This window comes from Furipterus horrens, unplaced genomic scaffold, assembly GCF_987537825.1.
Source record: "Furipterus horrens unplaced genomic scaffold, mFurHor1.1.pri manual_scaffold_6, whole genome shotgun sequence".
Classification (NCBI taxonomy): Eukaryota; Metazoa; Chordata; class Mammalia; order Chiroptera; family Furipteridae; genus Furipterus; species Furipterus horrens.
The window spans coordinates 85379925-85396985 of NW_028327176.1; the positions used below are offsets into that span (position 1 = coordinate 85379925).

Here is a 17061-nt window from a genome sequence, read left to right on the forward strand (position 1 = left end):
CTGGAACGCTTTTCCTCCAAACCTCCACCTGGTCACTCTTGTAATTTGGGTCTCACCTTAAGTGCCACTTACTCAGAGAGGACTTTCCTGACAACTGTCTAAAGTAGTTCCCCGCCACTCTTATCATACCCCTGTCTTACTTCCTCACAGCACTTCTTAACGATTTCTCTTCGGTGTATTTCTTTTCCACCTGCCTCACTAGGGTGTAAGCTCCAAGAGCGCTGGGATGCTGTCTGACTGGTTTGCCACAATACCCCTCCTGCCTGGAACAGTGCCCAGCACACAGTAACCTTCCAATAAAGAGTTATTAAGTGGAGGGATGGATAAATAATGGGGTAAAGCAGGATAAAGCTCCACTTCATGTTTGTGGCTCTGATTGGGCTTACATTTAGAGTCAGGTTTGACTATAGGGTTAGGCCTGGGAATCAGTTAGTTTCAAGATTAGCTCTAGAAGCAGGGTTAGGTTAGATTAGAGAATAAAAGTTTGTTCTGGGGTTCATTTATTGGGATGCATTTAGGATTGACATTAGGGTTGAGTGTGGGTTGTGATTTGGGTTGAGATTAAATTTGGGTTAGGGTCAAAGTTGGTATTAAATCCTGATTTTGATTTTGAGGCTAAGTTTAGGTTTCAGGCTAATGTCATTTCAACCTCATTGGAAGCCTCAGAGATTTCATTGGTGTCTCCACAGAGACCACTATAGAGACTGTATTTCCCTGAGTTTGGGGTACAAGACTCCAGTCATCACCACTCCCACTCAGGGAAAACCCCAAACCAACTGCTGGCCACCCCAAGAAAGAAACCAAATTTCACACAACCTCTGAAACTGAGATTGAAACCAAGATTGGCCCATGTCAAGAAGCATCCTTCAGCTCAGCACAAACCCGTGACAGCCAGCCCGGCCCAGCTCTGCCCTTCCTTCCTCTCCATCTCTCATGTCTCCCTGTCACTCCTCACCTTCCCCTTTTTGTCCGTTGATGCATCAGTCTTTCTCTCTGATCTCAATGTCTCCATTTCTCTGCTTCTCACTGTTAATTGCAGTGTCGTTTTATATTTTTAGAGAGCTGAGGTATCTGTTCATCAGCTCCTACCATTAGAGAGGAAGAAAAAGGGACCCCAGAGAATGAGGGACACAGACCAGGAGGGAAACGAATAGCATCTGTGACCACTCTTTCTCCTCCATCACATCTGCTTAGTCAAGACCTGTAGATTTTGCCTAGAAACTCTTCTCCTTTCCATTCTCCTGCTGTGATCTCAATATGAATGTAGATTCTTGTCACCTACTTGCTGGGTTATGCAAAACCCTCCTAACTGGTCTGCATGCTTCTGGCTTCCCCTCCAGTCCCCCAACTCCCTTACCCCAATCCACCCTTTGAATAGCTGCCAGACTCATTTCTTCTAATATAATCTGGTAGGGCCCTCTCTCACTTAAAAATTTTGGTGACTTCCATCATTAGAATGAAATGCAAACTTCTTTTTGTGGTTTCAAAACTTCGGGATGAGTTCTTAGCTTCCCTCCCAAGCTTGTGACTTCCTTTTCTATCTGCACCCAATGAATGGCACAGCTCAGCACACTCCATACCATCTTTTAATTCCAGTCTTTGCACATACTGTTCCCTCCATCTTGAATACTCCTCACCCACCATCTTCTGTGCCTCAATACCTAATGCCGGAATCACCTCTCCCTAAGTTCAATGGCTTTTCTGTAGGCTGCCATGAGCCCACTGTCACAGAACTTAATACACCTTATTGTAATTTTCTGATAACTTTCTGTCTTCTACATTGGTCTTCAAGGTCTTGCAGAAGGTGTTCAATAAATGTTAGTGGAATAGAGAGACAGCTAAGGAGATGGAATGAGAATGAAAAGAAGTAATAGGTAAGACTAGTAAGGCATGAAAGGCAAAGTTGCAGGACTTCAGGTAGGAGGAGGAAAACAGGAACATAGTTTATACACATCCTGAATGTTACTTATGAGCCACAGCACACCAAGACCCCTCGGGCACTTTGTGCCAGAAGAGAGTGGCAGTGTGCTCAGTGCCATGGAGGGAAGGTTTCAGCCTCCATCACCAATACCCTCAGCACCCGCCACTCCAAAACCCTCCAAATGGAAGCATAACAACAGTAGTAAGAGTGATTATTGTTTTCTCAATCCCACAAAGCATGAATAAAATCCTGTTTAAAAAACCTTGATTTTTTTTTTTAACCTGCATCTTATAAGTTAAGTGAAAACTGCCTCATGTTCAAGAATGTTCACATCAATATTTTTCATACTAGACAAAATCTAGATACAAACCAAATGCCCCTCAGCAGAACAGATAGGTGAATTAGAGTCTACTCACACAATAGAAATTACAACACAATGAAAAACCCACTAAGGTCTGTGCAACCATGCTGAGAGCACTCACAGACAGTGTTGCCTGCAAGGAGCCAGTCTCCAATGAGTATATTCTGTTTGGTTTCATTTACCTCAAGTTCAAAAGCAGGAAGAACTAATCTATGGTGATGGAGGTCAGAAAGTGGTTGGTGATCTTTGGAGGGTATTAACTGGGAGGGAGCACGAGAGGACTTCTGGGGGCCTGAGAATATGTTGAACTGGGTGGTAGCTACATGGCTATGAACAGATGGAAATGTCTGTCAAGCTGTTCTCTTAGAAAATGAGCACCTCACCATATCTAAGTCACACATCAAAAAAAAACAAAACAAAACGGGGAAATCCTTAACGATTTTAAAACACCATATTGGCTCTTCAAATGCAGCTTCAAGGCCAGTGGCTTAGCTGCCACACTCCTTGATCCTGGAACGTGTTTGTTTGCAGTTACATAAGCCTGACTTGTGGATGAGGTGGAGGTCCTCATTGTATATGACTGTGTGGTATCATCTCTGGGAAGGGGGACATACATCCATCTTCAAGGCCACTTTTAAAGTGCACTCCATGAGTTGTTTCACCAGGACAGCAGGCATAAACCAGAATGTGCCAGGCAAGGGGTATGTCCCAGGTTTCTTGATATAAAACCTGCCAGGCAAAGAGTGACCTGGGCCATTTGGGACAAGGACAGGGGTAAAGAGGAGGAAACGGGCACAGAGAGAAGCCTTTAATCAGCCAACGATGCCGAGGTGTTACACATAATTGCTCTTCAGGGAACCAGGCCTCCAGCCCACACCCCAGCTGATCCCCTTTTGGCTCCCCCGAATTTACTGTCCTTCTCTGGAACTCCTAAGCCTGACCCCAACTCTCTGGCCCTCCCAGCCCACAATTCCCCTGACCCCTCTCGCCTTCCCAGAATCAGTTGTTTGAGCCCCCAGCCTGCGGTTCTCTCCTAGGCCTCAGCCTTTCCTGCCTTCAGCTGAAACAGCAGCATCTTCTAAGCCCTGGGGGCTTCCCCGGCCCCAGCCTTGGCCTAGAACCCGCCTGCCGCCTGCCTGCCACTGCCACTTCCTCTATAAAGGGACCCAGGGGCCCTGCACAGCAGGTAAGACTCTCCCACCCCATCTCCTTGGGCTGCCCTGCCGTAGACTCTTTCCAGCCCCTCCTGCACCTCTTGCCTGGGCCTGGGCCTTGGTGGGTTTGGGTTTGGTTTGTTCCTCTCTTGACTCTTCCTCTGTCAGTTTGTTTCTGTCCCTGTCACACATTCTGTTTCTGCCGCGATCTCTCTGTCTTTCTCCCCCACCTTACCTCGGGGTTTCCCTGACTGCATCTCGTCCCCTTCTCTGTCTGTCACCCTATGTCTTGTGGTTGCTGTCTCCTCGGGAGCAGGCCAGTCTTTCGCAGCACGCCGCTCCAGCCCGATCACTGTCTCTCTCCCTGCAGGTTCTCCCCATGACACCACTTGGACATCTCTACCTCCTGAGGGTGTGTGATATCCACCTCATCCTCCTCCTTCTTCTGGGGCTGCTGCTGGCCCTGCCGCCTGAGGCCCAGGTGAGGCAGCAGGAGAAGGGGGTTGCAGGGGTAGCATAGCTGAACCTTGGGCCCTAGAGCCCCCCAAACTCTGTTCTCCCCTAGGGGTTCCCTGATGTTGGCCTCTCAGCTGCTCGGACTGCCTATCATCACTCCCAGAAGCACTTTGCACAAGACACCCTCAAACCTGCAGCTCACCTTGTTGGTAAACATCCTCCTGCCATCCCAGACGTGTATCCCCCCAGCCCACCCCACCTTTTCCCAACTTTCCCCACCCCCTAAAACAGAGGCTCCCATTCCCTTCTATCCTCCCAAACATCCTCCAGGAACTCAATCCAGCACTTGTTTTTTCAGAGATTGAAACCTCTTACTCTCAAGTCCTTGACCCACCTCCCAACACACACACCTATGGCTCTTCCTAGGAGACCCAGGCACCCAGAACTCGCTGCGCTGGAGAGCGAACACGGATCGTGCCTTCCTCCGCCACGGCTTCTCTTTGAGCAACAATTCGCTCCTGGTTCCCACCAGTGGCCTCTACTTCGTCTATTCCCAGGTGGTTTTCTCTGGGAAAGGCTGCTTCCCCAAGGCCGCCCCAGCCCCTCTCTACCTGGCTCATGAAGTCCAGCTCTTCTCCTCCCAGTACCCCTTCCACGTGTCTCTTCTCAGTGCTCAGAAGTCCGTGTGCCCAGGGCCACAGGGACCTTGGGTGCGCTCGGTGTACCAGGGGGCTGTGTTCCTGCTTACCCAGGGAGACCAGCTCTCCACTCACACAGATGGCATCTCCCACCTACTCCTCAGTCCCAGTAGTGTCTTCTTTGGAGCCTTTGCTCTGTAGAAAAAGCCAGGAAGAAAAAATTGGTTTCAAGCCCTTCTCCTCATCTTGCCTCCATCCTGCCCATTTCAAGGGTCATGACACCTGTCCTTTGACCATTCCAACAGTCTCAAGTCTTCCCTGCTCATGTCACCTGGAGCTTCCAAAGAAGGAATCTCGTCAACCCCAGGGTCCCCACCTCCTTGAACCACCCCAATGCTCTGCTCAATGCTCGATGCTCACTTGAGGATTTAAGCCTGCCTAGAGTTTCCCGCCCAGAGCTCTAGTCAGCTGCTGGTGCAGGGGCTTAGCCCTAGGCATGGAGGGAAGCAGACACATCGGGAGCTTGGGTGGATGTCTGGAGACAGGGAGAGGGGATTATTTATGAAGAGAAAAAATTAAGTTATTTATTTATGGAGGATGGAGAGAAGAGGAAATAGAGGAACATCAGAAGAGAAAGACATAAATATGCCCAAGAGATGAAGCTGAGAGCCATTGCACAAGAATGACCAAGAAAGAAGACAAGTGGGGTTTAAGGACTGAGGGGTTCTAGAAGGACACGAAGGGTTCTGAAGGGCCAGCACTGCTTGACTAGACATCCCATGAGGTGATATCTGCACCCTCAACCAAGCCCAATAAACCTTTTTTTTTTTCTCTGAAATGCTATCTGCCTGTATCTGTCTGTCTGGGAGAAAAGAATTTCTCAGGTCTCTAAGGAATGCAAGGACAGAAGCTTCAGAGGACGTAGGAGCTGAGATCATACAAAGAAATACAGTGGCCTAAGGAACCCTGCGACTGGTGTGGGGGTGGGGAGTGGGATGGTGCATGGTGGCCAGGCCCTGCAGGGGAACCAAAGAATAAGCTGAGAAGACAATGAAAAAATGGGGTTCAAGTTCTGGAGGGGTGGAGGTTAGGGAACCCCTGGCAGATATGCCCGCATATCGAGGCAGTGAGGAATGGGGGTTACAGGAAGCCTCCGGAGAGAAGTAACCACACAAAAGAGTCTTCCGGACTATGGGGATCCCCTGGAAGACATGACCGGGCAAGGGCCCTGAGCAGTGAGAAATCCTCCAATGCTAGGGGGCTGGGAAATACAGGGGACACTTGAGGTGACACAGTCACGCACAGGGGCTCTGAAGGCTAGGGCTGTCTCCAGGAATCTGAAGGGAGCAGGAGTTCTTCAGGGATACATAGCTACATGCAGGGGTTCTGAGGGATGGGGCCTTAATGCAAAAATAAGGGCCTCAGTTTCGTTTGGAACCCAAGACTGAAACCAGTAGTGTGAGTCCCTGGTCAGAACTAAAGGAGAAGGCCTGCCCTGGTGGAGTTTGTGAATTCCCAGGTTGCCTTAATTCCCTCTGGGGCTGTCCCAGGATTATCCCTGCTATCTGCCCCCAAGCCCTTCCAGAGGCCCCATCCACGGCCCCAACTTCCCTTCCCCAGATTTTTTTTTTTTTTTTATATTTTATTTATTTTTAGAGAGAGGAGAATGGAGGGAGAAAGAGAAGGAGAGAAACATCAATGTGTGGTTGCCTCTCACAGGTCCCCAACTGGGGACCTGGTCTAAAACCCAGGCATGTGCCCTGACTTGGAATTGAACTGGTGACCCTTTGGGTCACAGGCTAGTGCCCAATCCACTGAGCCACATCAGCCAGGGCTCCCCCAGCTCTTTCTTACCCCAGGGACCCAAACACATGTCTCAGGACTCAGCACAGCTTCCCCCCTTCCATCAAGGACTCAGCTTTCTGAAACCCCTTCTATTTCTAGTTCTGCCCCTACATGAGTCCTGTCTGGAAATCAGAGGGAAACAGCCCCCAAAAGGAACGGAGACAATGGGAATCAGGGGCAGAATGGAATGGGGTTCAGCCTTCAAGGACCTACATTCACAGCAGTAACTGGCTCAGTGAGCCCCACTCAGATTCCAAACAGGGAGGGTGGCTATTATCCTTGATGCCCGGGTGTCCCCAACTTTCCAAATCCCCGCCCCCGCGGTGGAGAAGAAACCGAGACAGAAGGTGTAGGGCCCACTACCGCTTCCTCCAGATGAGCTCATGGGTTTCTCCACCAAGGAAGTTTTCCGCTGGTTGAATGAGAGCCTTTCCCCGCCCTCCTCTCCCCAAGCATATAAAGGCAGCTGTTTGCACAGATTGCTGACAGAAGCTCCCTCAGTGAGGACACCAGGGGACCAACCAGAAGAGAAAGAAGCGACTCCAGACCCCCTGGAAGTAATCTCTCAAGACGACACAGCTCTCAGAGAAGCAGCCAGGTGACTCTCTCCCTCTGACACCGTCTCCCAGCTAGACCTGAGCCCCTCTGGAAAGGAGGACACCATGAGCACTGAGAGCATGATCCAGGACGTGGAGCTGGCTGAGGAGGCACTCCCCAAGAAGGCAGGGGGCCCCCAGGGCTCCAGAAGGTGCCTGTGCCTCAGCCTCTTTTCCTTCCTCCTTGTGGCAGGAGCCACCACACTCTTCTGCCTGTTGCACTTCGGGGTGATTGGCCCCCAGAGGGAAGAGGTGAGTGCCTCACCAGCCTTGGCTCCTTCTCCCACCCAGAGAGAAATGGGGGCGAAAAGAGGGTGGGATATGGGGAGGGAACACTGGAGAAAGACGGGGAGGCAAAAAGAGAAGTGGCGAGAGATCAGGGAAGAGAGAAGGATGGGGAGAGAATATCTGTCACCTGGAAGGTGCTAACTAAACATCTGTTGCATAAATGAATGAGCAAGCAGATAAACACATACAGAGATGTATAGGGAGATGTGGTGTGGGTAGAGAGATGGGGAGAAAACAAGTGGTATGAATAAAGATGGTGAGATAAAGAGATAAGGGAGATATGAAAGACTGGCGAGGGAAGGACAGATAAGGAAAGATGAAGACAGGGTGTCTGGCATGTGGAAGGCACTCAGCAAAAGATTGTTGAATGGACAGATGAATGAATGAATGGACAACTGGAGAGAGAAAACTAGACACATCAGACAGAGTTCCCGCTAGATAAGCAACCAGCTGTTTCTCCCTAGGGGTGACTTGATCTGATTCTAATCCTCCTTCTCCCCAACAGCTCCCAATTGGCCTCTCGCTGGCCCAGACCCTTGGTAAGTATCTCCAAAGCTCCTCTCCTACTTCTGGGTTTGGATAGAGTTGGGGTTAGTCCTGGGATGGTAGAAGTGGAGGAAATTTAGACTTGGGGTTTGGGGGATGACGAATGGAGGTCAAAGTAGCAGGGTATTTGGGGGGGAAGCTTAAGGGTCTCACCTCTTTTTTTCCTATTTCCTCCTCAGGATTATCTTCTCGAACCCCAAGTGACAAGCCTGTTGCCCATGTTGTAGGTAAGAGTTCTGAGGATGTGTCTAGGGGGTGAAGAAGCAGTTGGGCTGAGGAAGGATAGCATTTAGGGGCTGAACCTAGCTGAGGGTAGGCAGGCCTTGGAGGCAGTATGAGAAGAACTCACTGAATTCAAGGGGAGGGTAGAGAAATACCACAGGCCTTGCGGGTGGGGGGAGGGGTATACTCAGAACCTCATGGCCAGATGGGATATGGGAACACAGACAGAGGACTGGAACAGGATGTGGGGGTTGGGCAGAAGGTGAGGGCCAGGAGGTGGAGAGTGGAACTGACAGGTTCACCACACTGACTCACTTCTCCCTCTCTCGCTCCCTCCCTACAGCAAATCAGCAAACTGTGGGGCAGCTGCAGTGGAAGAATCAGGTTGCCAATGCTCTCCTGGCCAATGGTGTGGAACTCAGAGACAACCAGCTGGTCGTGCCATTGGACGGGCTGTACCTCATCTACTCCCAGGTCCTCTTCAAGGGCCAAGGCTGCCCTCAAACCCACTTGCTCCTCACCCACACCATCAGCCGCTTTGCCGTCTCCTACCCCAGAAAGGTCAGCCTCCTCTCTGCCATCAAGAGCCCCTGCCAGAGGGAGACCCCAGAAGGGACTGAGGCCAAGCCCTGGTATGAGCCCATCTACCTGGGAGGGGTCTTCCAGCTGGAAAGAGGTGATCGACTCAGCGCGGAGATCAACCTGCCCGACTATCTCGATTTTGCGGAGTCCGGACAGGTTTACTTTGGGATCATTGCTCTGTGAGGGAGTAGGATGTCCATCCTGGTCCACCTCAATCCCTTTATCATCCTCTCCTTCAGACCTCTTCATCCCTTCTGGTTTAAAAAGGGAACTAGGGGCTCTGGGCTGGGCCCCAAGCTTAGAACTTTAAACACGTAGAAACCTAGGATGTACAGTGTGTGGCCTGGACAAGCATCCAAACTAGGACTTCCAGAAGGCAACAGGGTCCTCAGGTTTGGATCCCTGAATGCAACCTGGGTCACCTGGAATGTGGGGCCACGGAAACTTTAGTTCTGTCCAGAACACTTCAGAGCATCCCTTGAGAAGATCTTACCTACATATTGGACCTCAGGCCTCACTTGCTTCAGATGTTTCTAGAAGTTTCCCTGAGAGGGAGAGCCCAGGCCCTCCCCCATGGGGCCAGCTCCCTCTATTTATGTTTGCACTTGTGATTATTTATTATTTATTTATTATTTATTTATTTACTGATGAAAGTTATTTATTCAGGATGTTGGGTGTCCTGGAAGACCCAACGCAGGGGCTGCCTTGGCTCAGACATGTTTTCTGTGAAAATGGAGCTAAACTTTAGGCTATTCCCACCTGGCCTCTCAGCCTCTGTGCCTCCCTTTGCTTGTGTTTTTAAAAAGTATTTATCTGATCAAGTTTTCTAAATAATGTTGATTTGGTGACTGACTGTCGCTACATCGCAGAACCTCTGCTCCCCAGGGGAGTTGTGTCTGTAACCGCCCTACTGGTCAGTGGCGAGAAATAAAGTGTGCTTAGAAAAGAAATATGGTCTCTTTCTTGGAATTAACTCTGTATTGAGGGTGGGAGGCTGCTCCCTGAAGTCTTCTCTCCACCAGGCTTAAGATAAGATCCCTGGACCAAGTCTTAACTCCTTGGACTGCTGGGGCTCAGGAGACCCTACATAAAACAAAGCTCAGCCAGATATGCCCTGCCCCCAGGAAACTGAAGCCTGAACCTAATTACCTCTCCCTCAGGGCATGGGAATTTCCAACTGTGGGAATTCCAAATCCAGCGGGGAAGTCCTGCAGCTCAGATGCTCAAGTGAAATTTCCGGCTGTTGTAGCCTGTGAGAGAACCTGGGCGGAGCCATACTCTGGCACCTGAATCACAGCCAAGGGACTTCCAGACCTTCAAGCATCTGGACTCCAAATAACCCTCTGGAGGCCTTCGTGCCAACCCCGACCCACCTGTGCAACCTGAACCAGTCACTGAACCTCATCTTATCAGTTGGAGATAAGAACATGTACCACATAGGGGGCCGCAAGAGAAGAAAAGACATAAGACACCTCAGGGCACCTAGCATAGCACTTGGCATGGGAGGCACTCAGTGAATTCTGGCTTCTTTCCTTTATTCAGCCCCCAGCCATTCTATCCCCTCCCATCATTCAGCAGGTAGAATTGAAGAGATAGAAGAAAATAAAAAACTAGGAATAAGATGCGAGTGAAGTGTCCATAAGCCAACTTGGTCTCGCTGATTTTCTTGGCGAGCAATGAGGGGAGGGATGTGAGGTGGGTGAATTGGAAAGATAAAAGCACCTCCTATCCCCAGGAAGCTCTTCTGGACACAATCACAAAAAATATGAGGTCAAAAATGGAGGCCCAGAGAATGTGAGCCCACAATGGGCTCAGAAGTTGGGCTTTCTTCCCCGCCACTGAGTAACAGCATGAAGAAATAAAATGGAGTCACTATAGTCAAGCCACTAAATTACTAAAATCAAGTAGATTGAGGCCTGAGGAAACAATTCTGTTCTTTTTTTAACTAGTCTGAGAACTTAAACTTTTGAATTTTCCTGTCCTGTGTCAATGCCTAGATGTACATCAAACCTCTGCTTGATAACCCTCTGATTTCCCCCTGAGGTATTAAGGAAAGAATGTTCATGTATCCAGACCAGCTGACATCCAGTATCCAGAACACTAGTCATCTAGAGATTTACCATCTTGGACCAGTCCCGAGGTTAAGAATGCAGAACTGATTCTTCTCAAAAACTTACTGTTTATTATAAGAACGCTAAGCTTTTCTTTCTTCCTCAGAACACTCTGCATATTGACTAGTGGTGGGTTTTTGTTTTTTTTTTCAGTTTGCAAACCCTAAGACCTTTGAATAAATCTTTTATCATTTTTTAAATTTTTTTATCGTTGTTCTTTTACAGTTGTCCCAATTTTCCCCCCATTGCTCAAATCTTTATCATTTATTACTAGCCAAAGGCTTCTGATACACTTACACTCCGTCAACATTATGGTGGCAGCACTGTGATCCAAAGAATGCTGCTTTAATTCTGGTGCCACCATTGGATTCGAGCAAGGTACCTGTTTGAGCTCTTTGTGCTGTCATTTCCATGACAGTTCTGGGATTCCAGTAGTGACTTCTCTCATTTCTGAACCTCCTTCCTTTGGTTAAGCTTCAGAGCTTTTATCCTTCGGTCCTCCAGTACTGGTTTTTGTTTTGTTTTTTGTTTTGTTTCATTTTGTTTAAGATTTTATTTATTTATTTTCAGAGAGAGGATAAGGGAGGGAAAAAGAGGGAGGGAAATATTGATCAGCTGCCTCTCCCGCACCCCCAACTGGGGACCTGGCCCGCAACCCAGGCAGGTGCCCCAACCAAGAATCAAACCAGCAACCTTTCAGTTCACAGCCTGGAGCTCAATCTACAGAGCCACATCAGCCAGGGCTGCAGTGATCACTTTAAAGATTTTTTTAAATTGATTAATTGATTAAGAGAGAGAGAAACATCAATTTGTTATTCCACTTATTGATGCATTCATTGTTTGATTCTTGTACGTGCCCTGACCAGGGATCAAACCTGAAACCTTGACATAGTGGGATGATACTCTAACCGTCTGAGCTACCCTGCCAAGGATAGGGATCTTTTGAAATTCCACAATTAGTGACTTTGCATGCACAATTGGAAAATCTTAGAAATATTAAACAAGCTGAATGAGAAGCAGTTTTCAATTGGTATTTAAAGGACTCTAAGAAATTAAATGATTCAAAGATAGCCTGAACATCTCTTTTGTCTTTTTGTCTAACCATAACAGCTTTCAGGGGAATTTATCTTTAACATGGGACCCTCTAAAAAATTTCCAAAAAGTTCCTTCCTCACAAATTCTAACTTATTATATATTCATAAACATTTTGGTCCCTCCTTTTGCATATTTTGGCACAAACTAGACCAACTTAGCCAAAATAACTTAAAACTCTAATAGCCATTAACAGAAGACTTTGTTTTAAGTCCATCTCAAGGGCCCTCCCTTAAAGAGAAAATTCAGAACCTTTTGGGGATATTGGAATGCACTCTTTGATTGATGTGCAGGAACTTCTAAAAGATAAATTTATTTTAAAAACAGCTCTAAAAGGATCACAAAAGAAACTGCCCATCTGAACAGATGCTTTAAATTTTTTACTATTTCTCCCTGATGGAAACTGATACTTCAAAAATTTTAATGACTCTATGGTCAGAAATTTGGCCAAGTTGGAAGCTAAAGATTCAAAGCTCAATGGGAATTTTTCTAAAGCCTCCTTAACTAAACTAAACTAAAACTATGTACCCAGGGAGAAAGAAGCAAATTAGGAATGATGTAGTTGAATGGATAGCTCAACCTATGATGCCACATACGTTAAAGATAAATTTGGAGGAAATTGAAAGCAACTGGCCTTATCTTACAAATCTTTGTGAAGCCAGAAATGCAGCTCTAGAAGCAGGTCAAGCCCACCTATCTTTACCATCCTTAATTCCTAAGACTGAAAGAAGTAAAAGGGAAATGAGGGTTTTTTTAAAAGCACAAACTGCTGCTCTGATTCCAAGACTCCTTGCTAAGGACAAGTACAAATATTAATTTTTTTATCCACAAATATTAATAAGAAAAGGCCTTAGACATCTGAAAAAATAAACTTAACTTATAAATTAGTGGTGTTTTGCTTTATTGTACTGACTCATGGCTAAAAACTTAAAAACAAAACTATCAGATTTTTGTTTGCTTCTGTCTGTATGTTCATGCATATTGTATGGTATTTTCTATTTCTGGATAATACTGCTCATTTGGATAAGAGTTCTGTTTAACTGGCTTAAAGAAATTAAATGCTTACATAAAATTTCTCAAAATATAATAAAAACGAATTGAGTCTTGACTGGTATGGCTCAGTTGGCTGAGCGTCGTCCCACAAAGCAAAAGATGATGCTTTGATCCCCAGTCAGGGCACATGCCTGGGTTGTGGATTCTGTCCAGGGTTGGGGGCTTACAAGAGGCAACCGATCAATGTTTCTCTCTCACGTTGATGTTTCTCTCCCTCTCTTTCTCTTTTCCTTCCTTTTTCTCTAAAAAATAGATAAATGCAAACTTAAAAATGAAAGGAAGGAAGGAAGGAAGGAAGGAAGGAAAGAGAGAGAGAGAGAAAGAAAGAAAGAAAAGAAGAAAGAAAGAAAGAAAGAAAGAAAGAAAGAAAGAAAAGAAAGAAAGAAAGAAAGAAAGAAAGAAAGAAAGAAAGAAAGAAGAAAGAAAGAGAAAGAAACCCAAATATTTTTTCAGGATCAACTACTCTGGGAAGATATTTGATATTAAAAGTGGTTTGAGTTTTGTTTGGTTAAATTGGCATATCTTTAGAGTTATCAGAATTATGTATAATGCTTTTATTCTATTTGGCTTTATTAGTTAAATAAGTTCATGCTATCTCTGTTACAAATTTGCCAGCAAGAAAAATAACTTGGTATAATGAAATTTTCAAGAAACTTCAACATAATTACTGAGAACAAGTAAAATAAATAGATGTAGATAGGTTAAAGGTTTTAGGTGAACTTTTCAACACTACTTATGTTTCATAGTATGTTTACTTAAATAGTTTATCAAAATCTTTTGGCAACCTGTATCCTAGAGTTTTACCAAGTTAAGTTAAATGACAAGTTAAGTTAAATTCATTAAGTATCTAGATCATATCCCAACAAGGTAAAAAAAAAATGTTAAATAAGTCTAGTTTATCTACTTTTGACTTATTATAGAGAAACAAAAAGATAAATTTGGATCTTTTAATATGTTTTATACTTTGTTGAGGAAGCATATGTTATCTAAAAATTATGAAATGTATTTTCCAGTAAAAAAAAAACTGTTTCTAGAGGTTATGAAATATATTCATAAATTTGCCAATCTAAAGAATGCTAACTGCTTACTTTTCAGTTGTCATTAGAAATTAAGGTTTCTAAGGGTTAAGAATTCGAATTACTTTGGAAGGAAATAGTATATGTTTTCAGGAAGAGAAGCTATAACATATGGAAATGTATTTTTTAGGAAATTAAAAAGAAAGTGGTTTGTCCTAAAATAAGTTGATTTTCTCTGAATGAGTAAGAAAAGACAAACTAAGAGGGACAAGGAAAGTTGTGAAAGGTTTGTGAATAAGGAAAGTTGAGAAAGAAATTTTATGTGTAGTCAAGCTAAATAAAATTAAAATGAATTTTATTAAGTATATAAAGTTAAATATCACAAGTAAGCTGATAGGAAATCAGAATATAATTTTCTATTAAAAGGACAAAGTTTTTATGTACTATTGGTATACTCTTAACAAGAGATTATAAAAAGAAAGCAAATATTTTGTGGGTTTTTAAAAATTTATTGTTTTTCTGTTACAGTTTATCCTACTTTTTCCCCATTGCTCCCCCACCCCTTCTCCCACAGTCAATCCTCCACCCGTTGTCCATGTGCATGGGTCATTTATTATAGTTCCTTGACTAGAACTTTCTACTTAACCCTTCTCTCCCTCCCCCACTTCCACCTGGTAACTGTTAGTCTGCTCCTTGTTTACACGCCTCTGGTTCTTTTTGCTCCTTTGTTTGTGTTGTTCATTAGTTTCCTTAAATATTTTGGTTTTATTAAAATTATTTTCTGGGAGACTTCTGGCCAAGATGGAAGCGTAGACAGACACGCTGCATCTCTCTCCGCAGCTAAGAAGGAATACAACTACCTCAAAACTAGAAACAACCAAAAGTTCCAGAAAATCAAACTACATAGAAGTCCAGCAAACAAAGATATAAAGAAGAAATACTCATCCAGACAGGTAGAAGGTGCGGAGAGACGCGGTGTGGTGGCGGCAGCGGCAGGCCGGCAGAAAGTGCAGTCACCTGTTTTAGAAAGTCGGGAGGGACACCTGGGGAGCGTTCTCAGCTCCTCATGCAACCTAGCAGGTCACAGTCCCAGCACCGGGGCAATCAAGCCTCATTGCTTCTGACTGTACAGACCAGTGGGGGTTGAGGTGGAGGCAGAAACTGCTAGTCTCTCAGCAGAGTCTGCTTGTTTAAAGGGCCCTCACAGTTCTGGAATGTCCACAGACCCATCCACTCTGGGAGCGACGGCCAGGGCAGCAGCTAGAGAGCCACCAGTCCAGTGTGGAAGTAGGAGAGGTGCCTGGAAAAGGAGTGAGTGCTGGGAAGGCGGCATTGTTCCCTCTCAGACCCCTCCCATGCATACAAAGCCACAACGTGGTGAAACAGGTCACCCTGCACTGAGGAATCCCTAAGGCGCCGCCCCTTACAATGTAACAGGAGTGACAGCTCTACCTGGGACGCAGAGGCAAACAAACACAGGAGCCTGTCAGAATGAGGAGACAGAGAAGTATGGCCCAGAAGGGGGAAGGGGTCAAGGTTCCAATGGGAGAACTAAGTGATGAGGAGATAGCCAACCTCACAGATGAGGAGATAGACAACCTAACAGACACAAAATTTAAAACACTGGTGATAAAGATGCTCACAGGCTTGACAGATATGCTAGAGTACAGCAAGCGCAGAAGAGAAGAAGCGAAGGCTATGCTAAGTGAAACAAAGGAAAATCCACACAAAAGCAATGGTGAAGGGAAGGAAACTGGGGTTCAAATCAACGGTTTGGAACATAAGAAAAAATAGTCAACCAGTGCAGAATGAGGAAGCAAGAATTGAAAAAAAGGAGGAAAACTTCCCAAATTTTGTGAAGGAGACGGACATACAAGTCCGGGAAGCACAGAGGGTCCTGGGCAAGCTGGATCCAGAGGGGACCACACAAGGGCACATCATGATTGAGATGCGAAAGGTGAAAGATAAAGATAGAGTCCTGGGGGCAGCAAGAGAGAGGCAGAGAGTTGCCTACAGGGGGTTGCCTATAGGACTATCAGCTGATTTCTCAAAGGACACTTTGCAGGCAGGAAGGGACTGGCAAGCAGTATTCAATGTTATGAAAAGCAACCTGCAACCAGGATTACTCTATCCAGCAAAGCTATCATTTGGAATGGAAGGGCAGATGAAGTGCTTCCCAGACAAGGTAAAGCTTAAGGAGTTCATCATTGCCAAGCCATTATTATATGAGATGTCAAAGGGACTTACTTAAGAAAAAGAAGATCAAAACTATGAACACTAAAATGACAACAAACTCACAACTATCAACAACTGAATCTAAAAAATAAGAACAAAATCCAACTAAGCAAACCAGAATAGTAACAGAATCATAGGTATGGGGATCATTTGGAGGGTTATCAGCTGGGAGGGGGGAGGGGGAGAAATGGGGATATGGTGCAGGGATTAAGACGCATAATCGGTTGGTACAAAAATAGGGGGAAGTTAAGAATAATATAGAAAAGGGTGAAGCCAAAGAACTTATATGCACGACCCATGGACATGAACTAAGAGGGGTGGAATTGCTGGAGGCCAAGGGGTACTGGGCAGAGGTGATCAAAGGGAAAATAAATTGGGACAACTGCAACAACATAATAAAATATACTTTAAAAACAAAAAACAACAACAACGGAATTATTTTCTGCCCTCTGTACTATCAGGTCTTTGATTGCTTAGGTAAAATCTTCTTAATATTAAAAGAGCTAAATTTTGCTTACAACTATTTAACTTTCTGTATTTACCTGTGAAGTCTTTAATTGTCACCATGATTAAATAGATATCTAGGTACTGTTTTACAGTGACCTATAATCTGTTCGACCAATTATTTTAAAACTTTTTATGTTTGAGAAACTTTCCTAAATTACAAAATTAGAGTCCTTTTCTTAACCTAAAAATAACGTTGAGATTTTTAAGAAGAATCTCTAAAACATTCCAAAGGATCTCCCTCTCTCTCTCTCTCTTTATAAGAAAGGAAAATGAACTAATTAGGTCTATTTGAGTTGCTAACATTACATGAGAAGCATTGTCAAATAAGAAATAATAATTATGTTATACTTGTATACATAACTATTATTATTAAAATTAATGTTCTAGAAATTATATTAAAATTCTAGGAATCTACAATGTTCTGATATACTGTCTTGA

The 17061-nt window shown here is 45.1% G+C and overlaps 2 protein-coding genes across 3 annotated transcripts; both read left to right on the plus strand.

Annotated features, from left to right (window-relative positions):
* Positions 1-3320: 3320 nt before the first annotated feature.
* On the plus strand, positions 3321-5362 carry LTA (lymphotoxin alpha). 2 transcript variants are annotated; one of them, XM_090282065.1, is made up of 4 exons: positions 3321-3468; positions 3807-3917; positions 4002-4101; positions 4319-5362. In XM_090282065.1, the coding sequence occupies exons 2-4, from the start codon at positions 3816-3818 to the stop codon at positions 4729-4731; spliced, it is 615 nt and encodes a 204-aa protein (XP_090138191.1). In that variant the 5' UTR covers positions 3321-3468; positions 3807-3815; the 3' UTR covers positions 4732-5362. The 2 variants fall into 2 exon arrangements, with proteins under 2 accessions (XP_090138191.1, XP_090138190.1); XM_090282064.1 differs by lacking the exon at positions 3321-3468 and adding an exon at positions 3476-3557.
* Positions 5363-7035: 1673 nt separating this feature from the next.
* Positions 7036-9550, plus strand: TNF (tumor necrosis factor). The gene is made up of 4 exons (XM_090280386.1): positions 7036-7223; positions 7765-7798; positions 7985-8032; positions 8371-9550. Exons 1-4 carry the CDS (start codon positions 7038-7040, stop codon positions 8790-8792), a joined length of 690 nt encoding a protein of 229 aa, XP_090136512.1. The 5' UTR covers positions 7036-7037; the 3' UTR covers positions 8793-9550.
* Positions 9551-17061: the final 7511 nt, after the last annotated feature.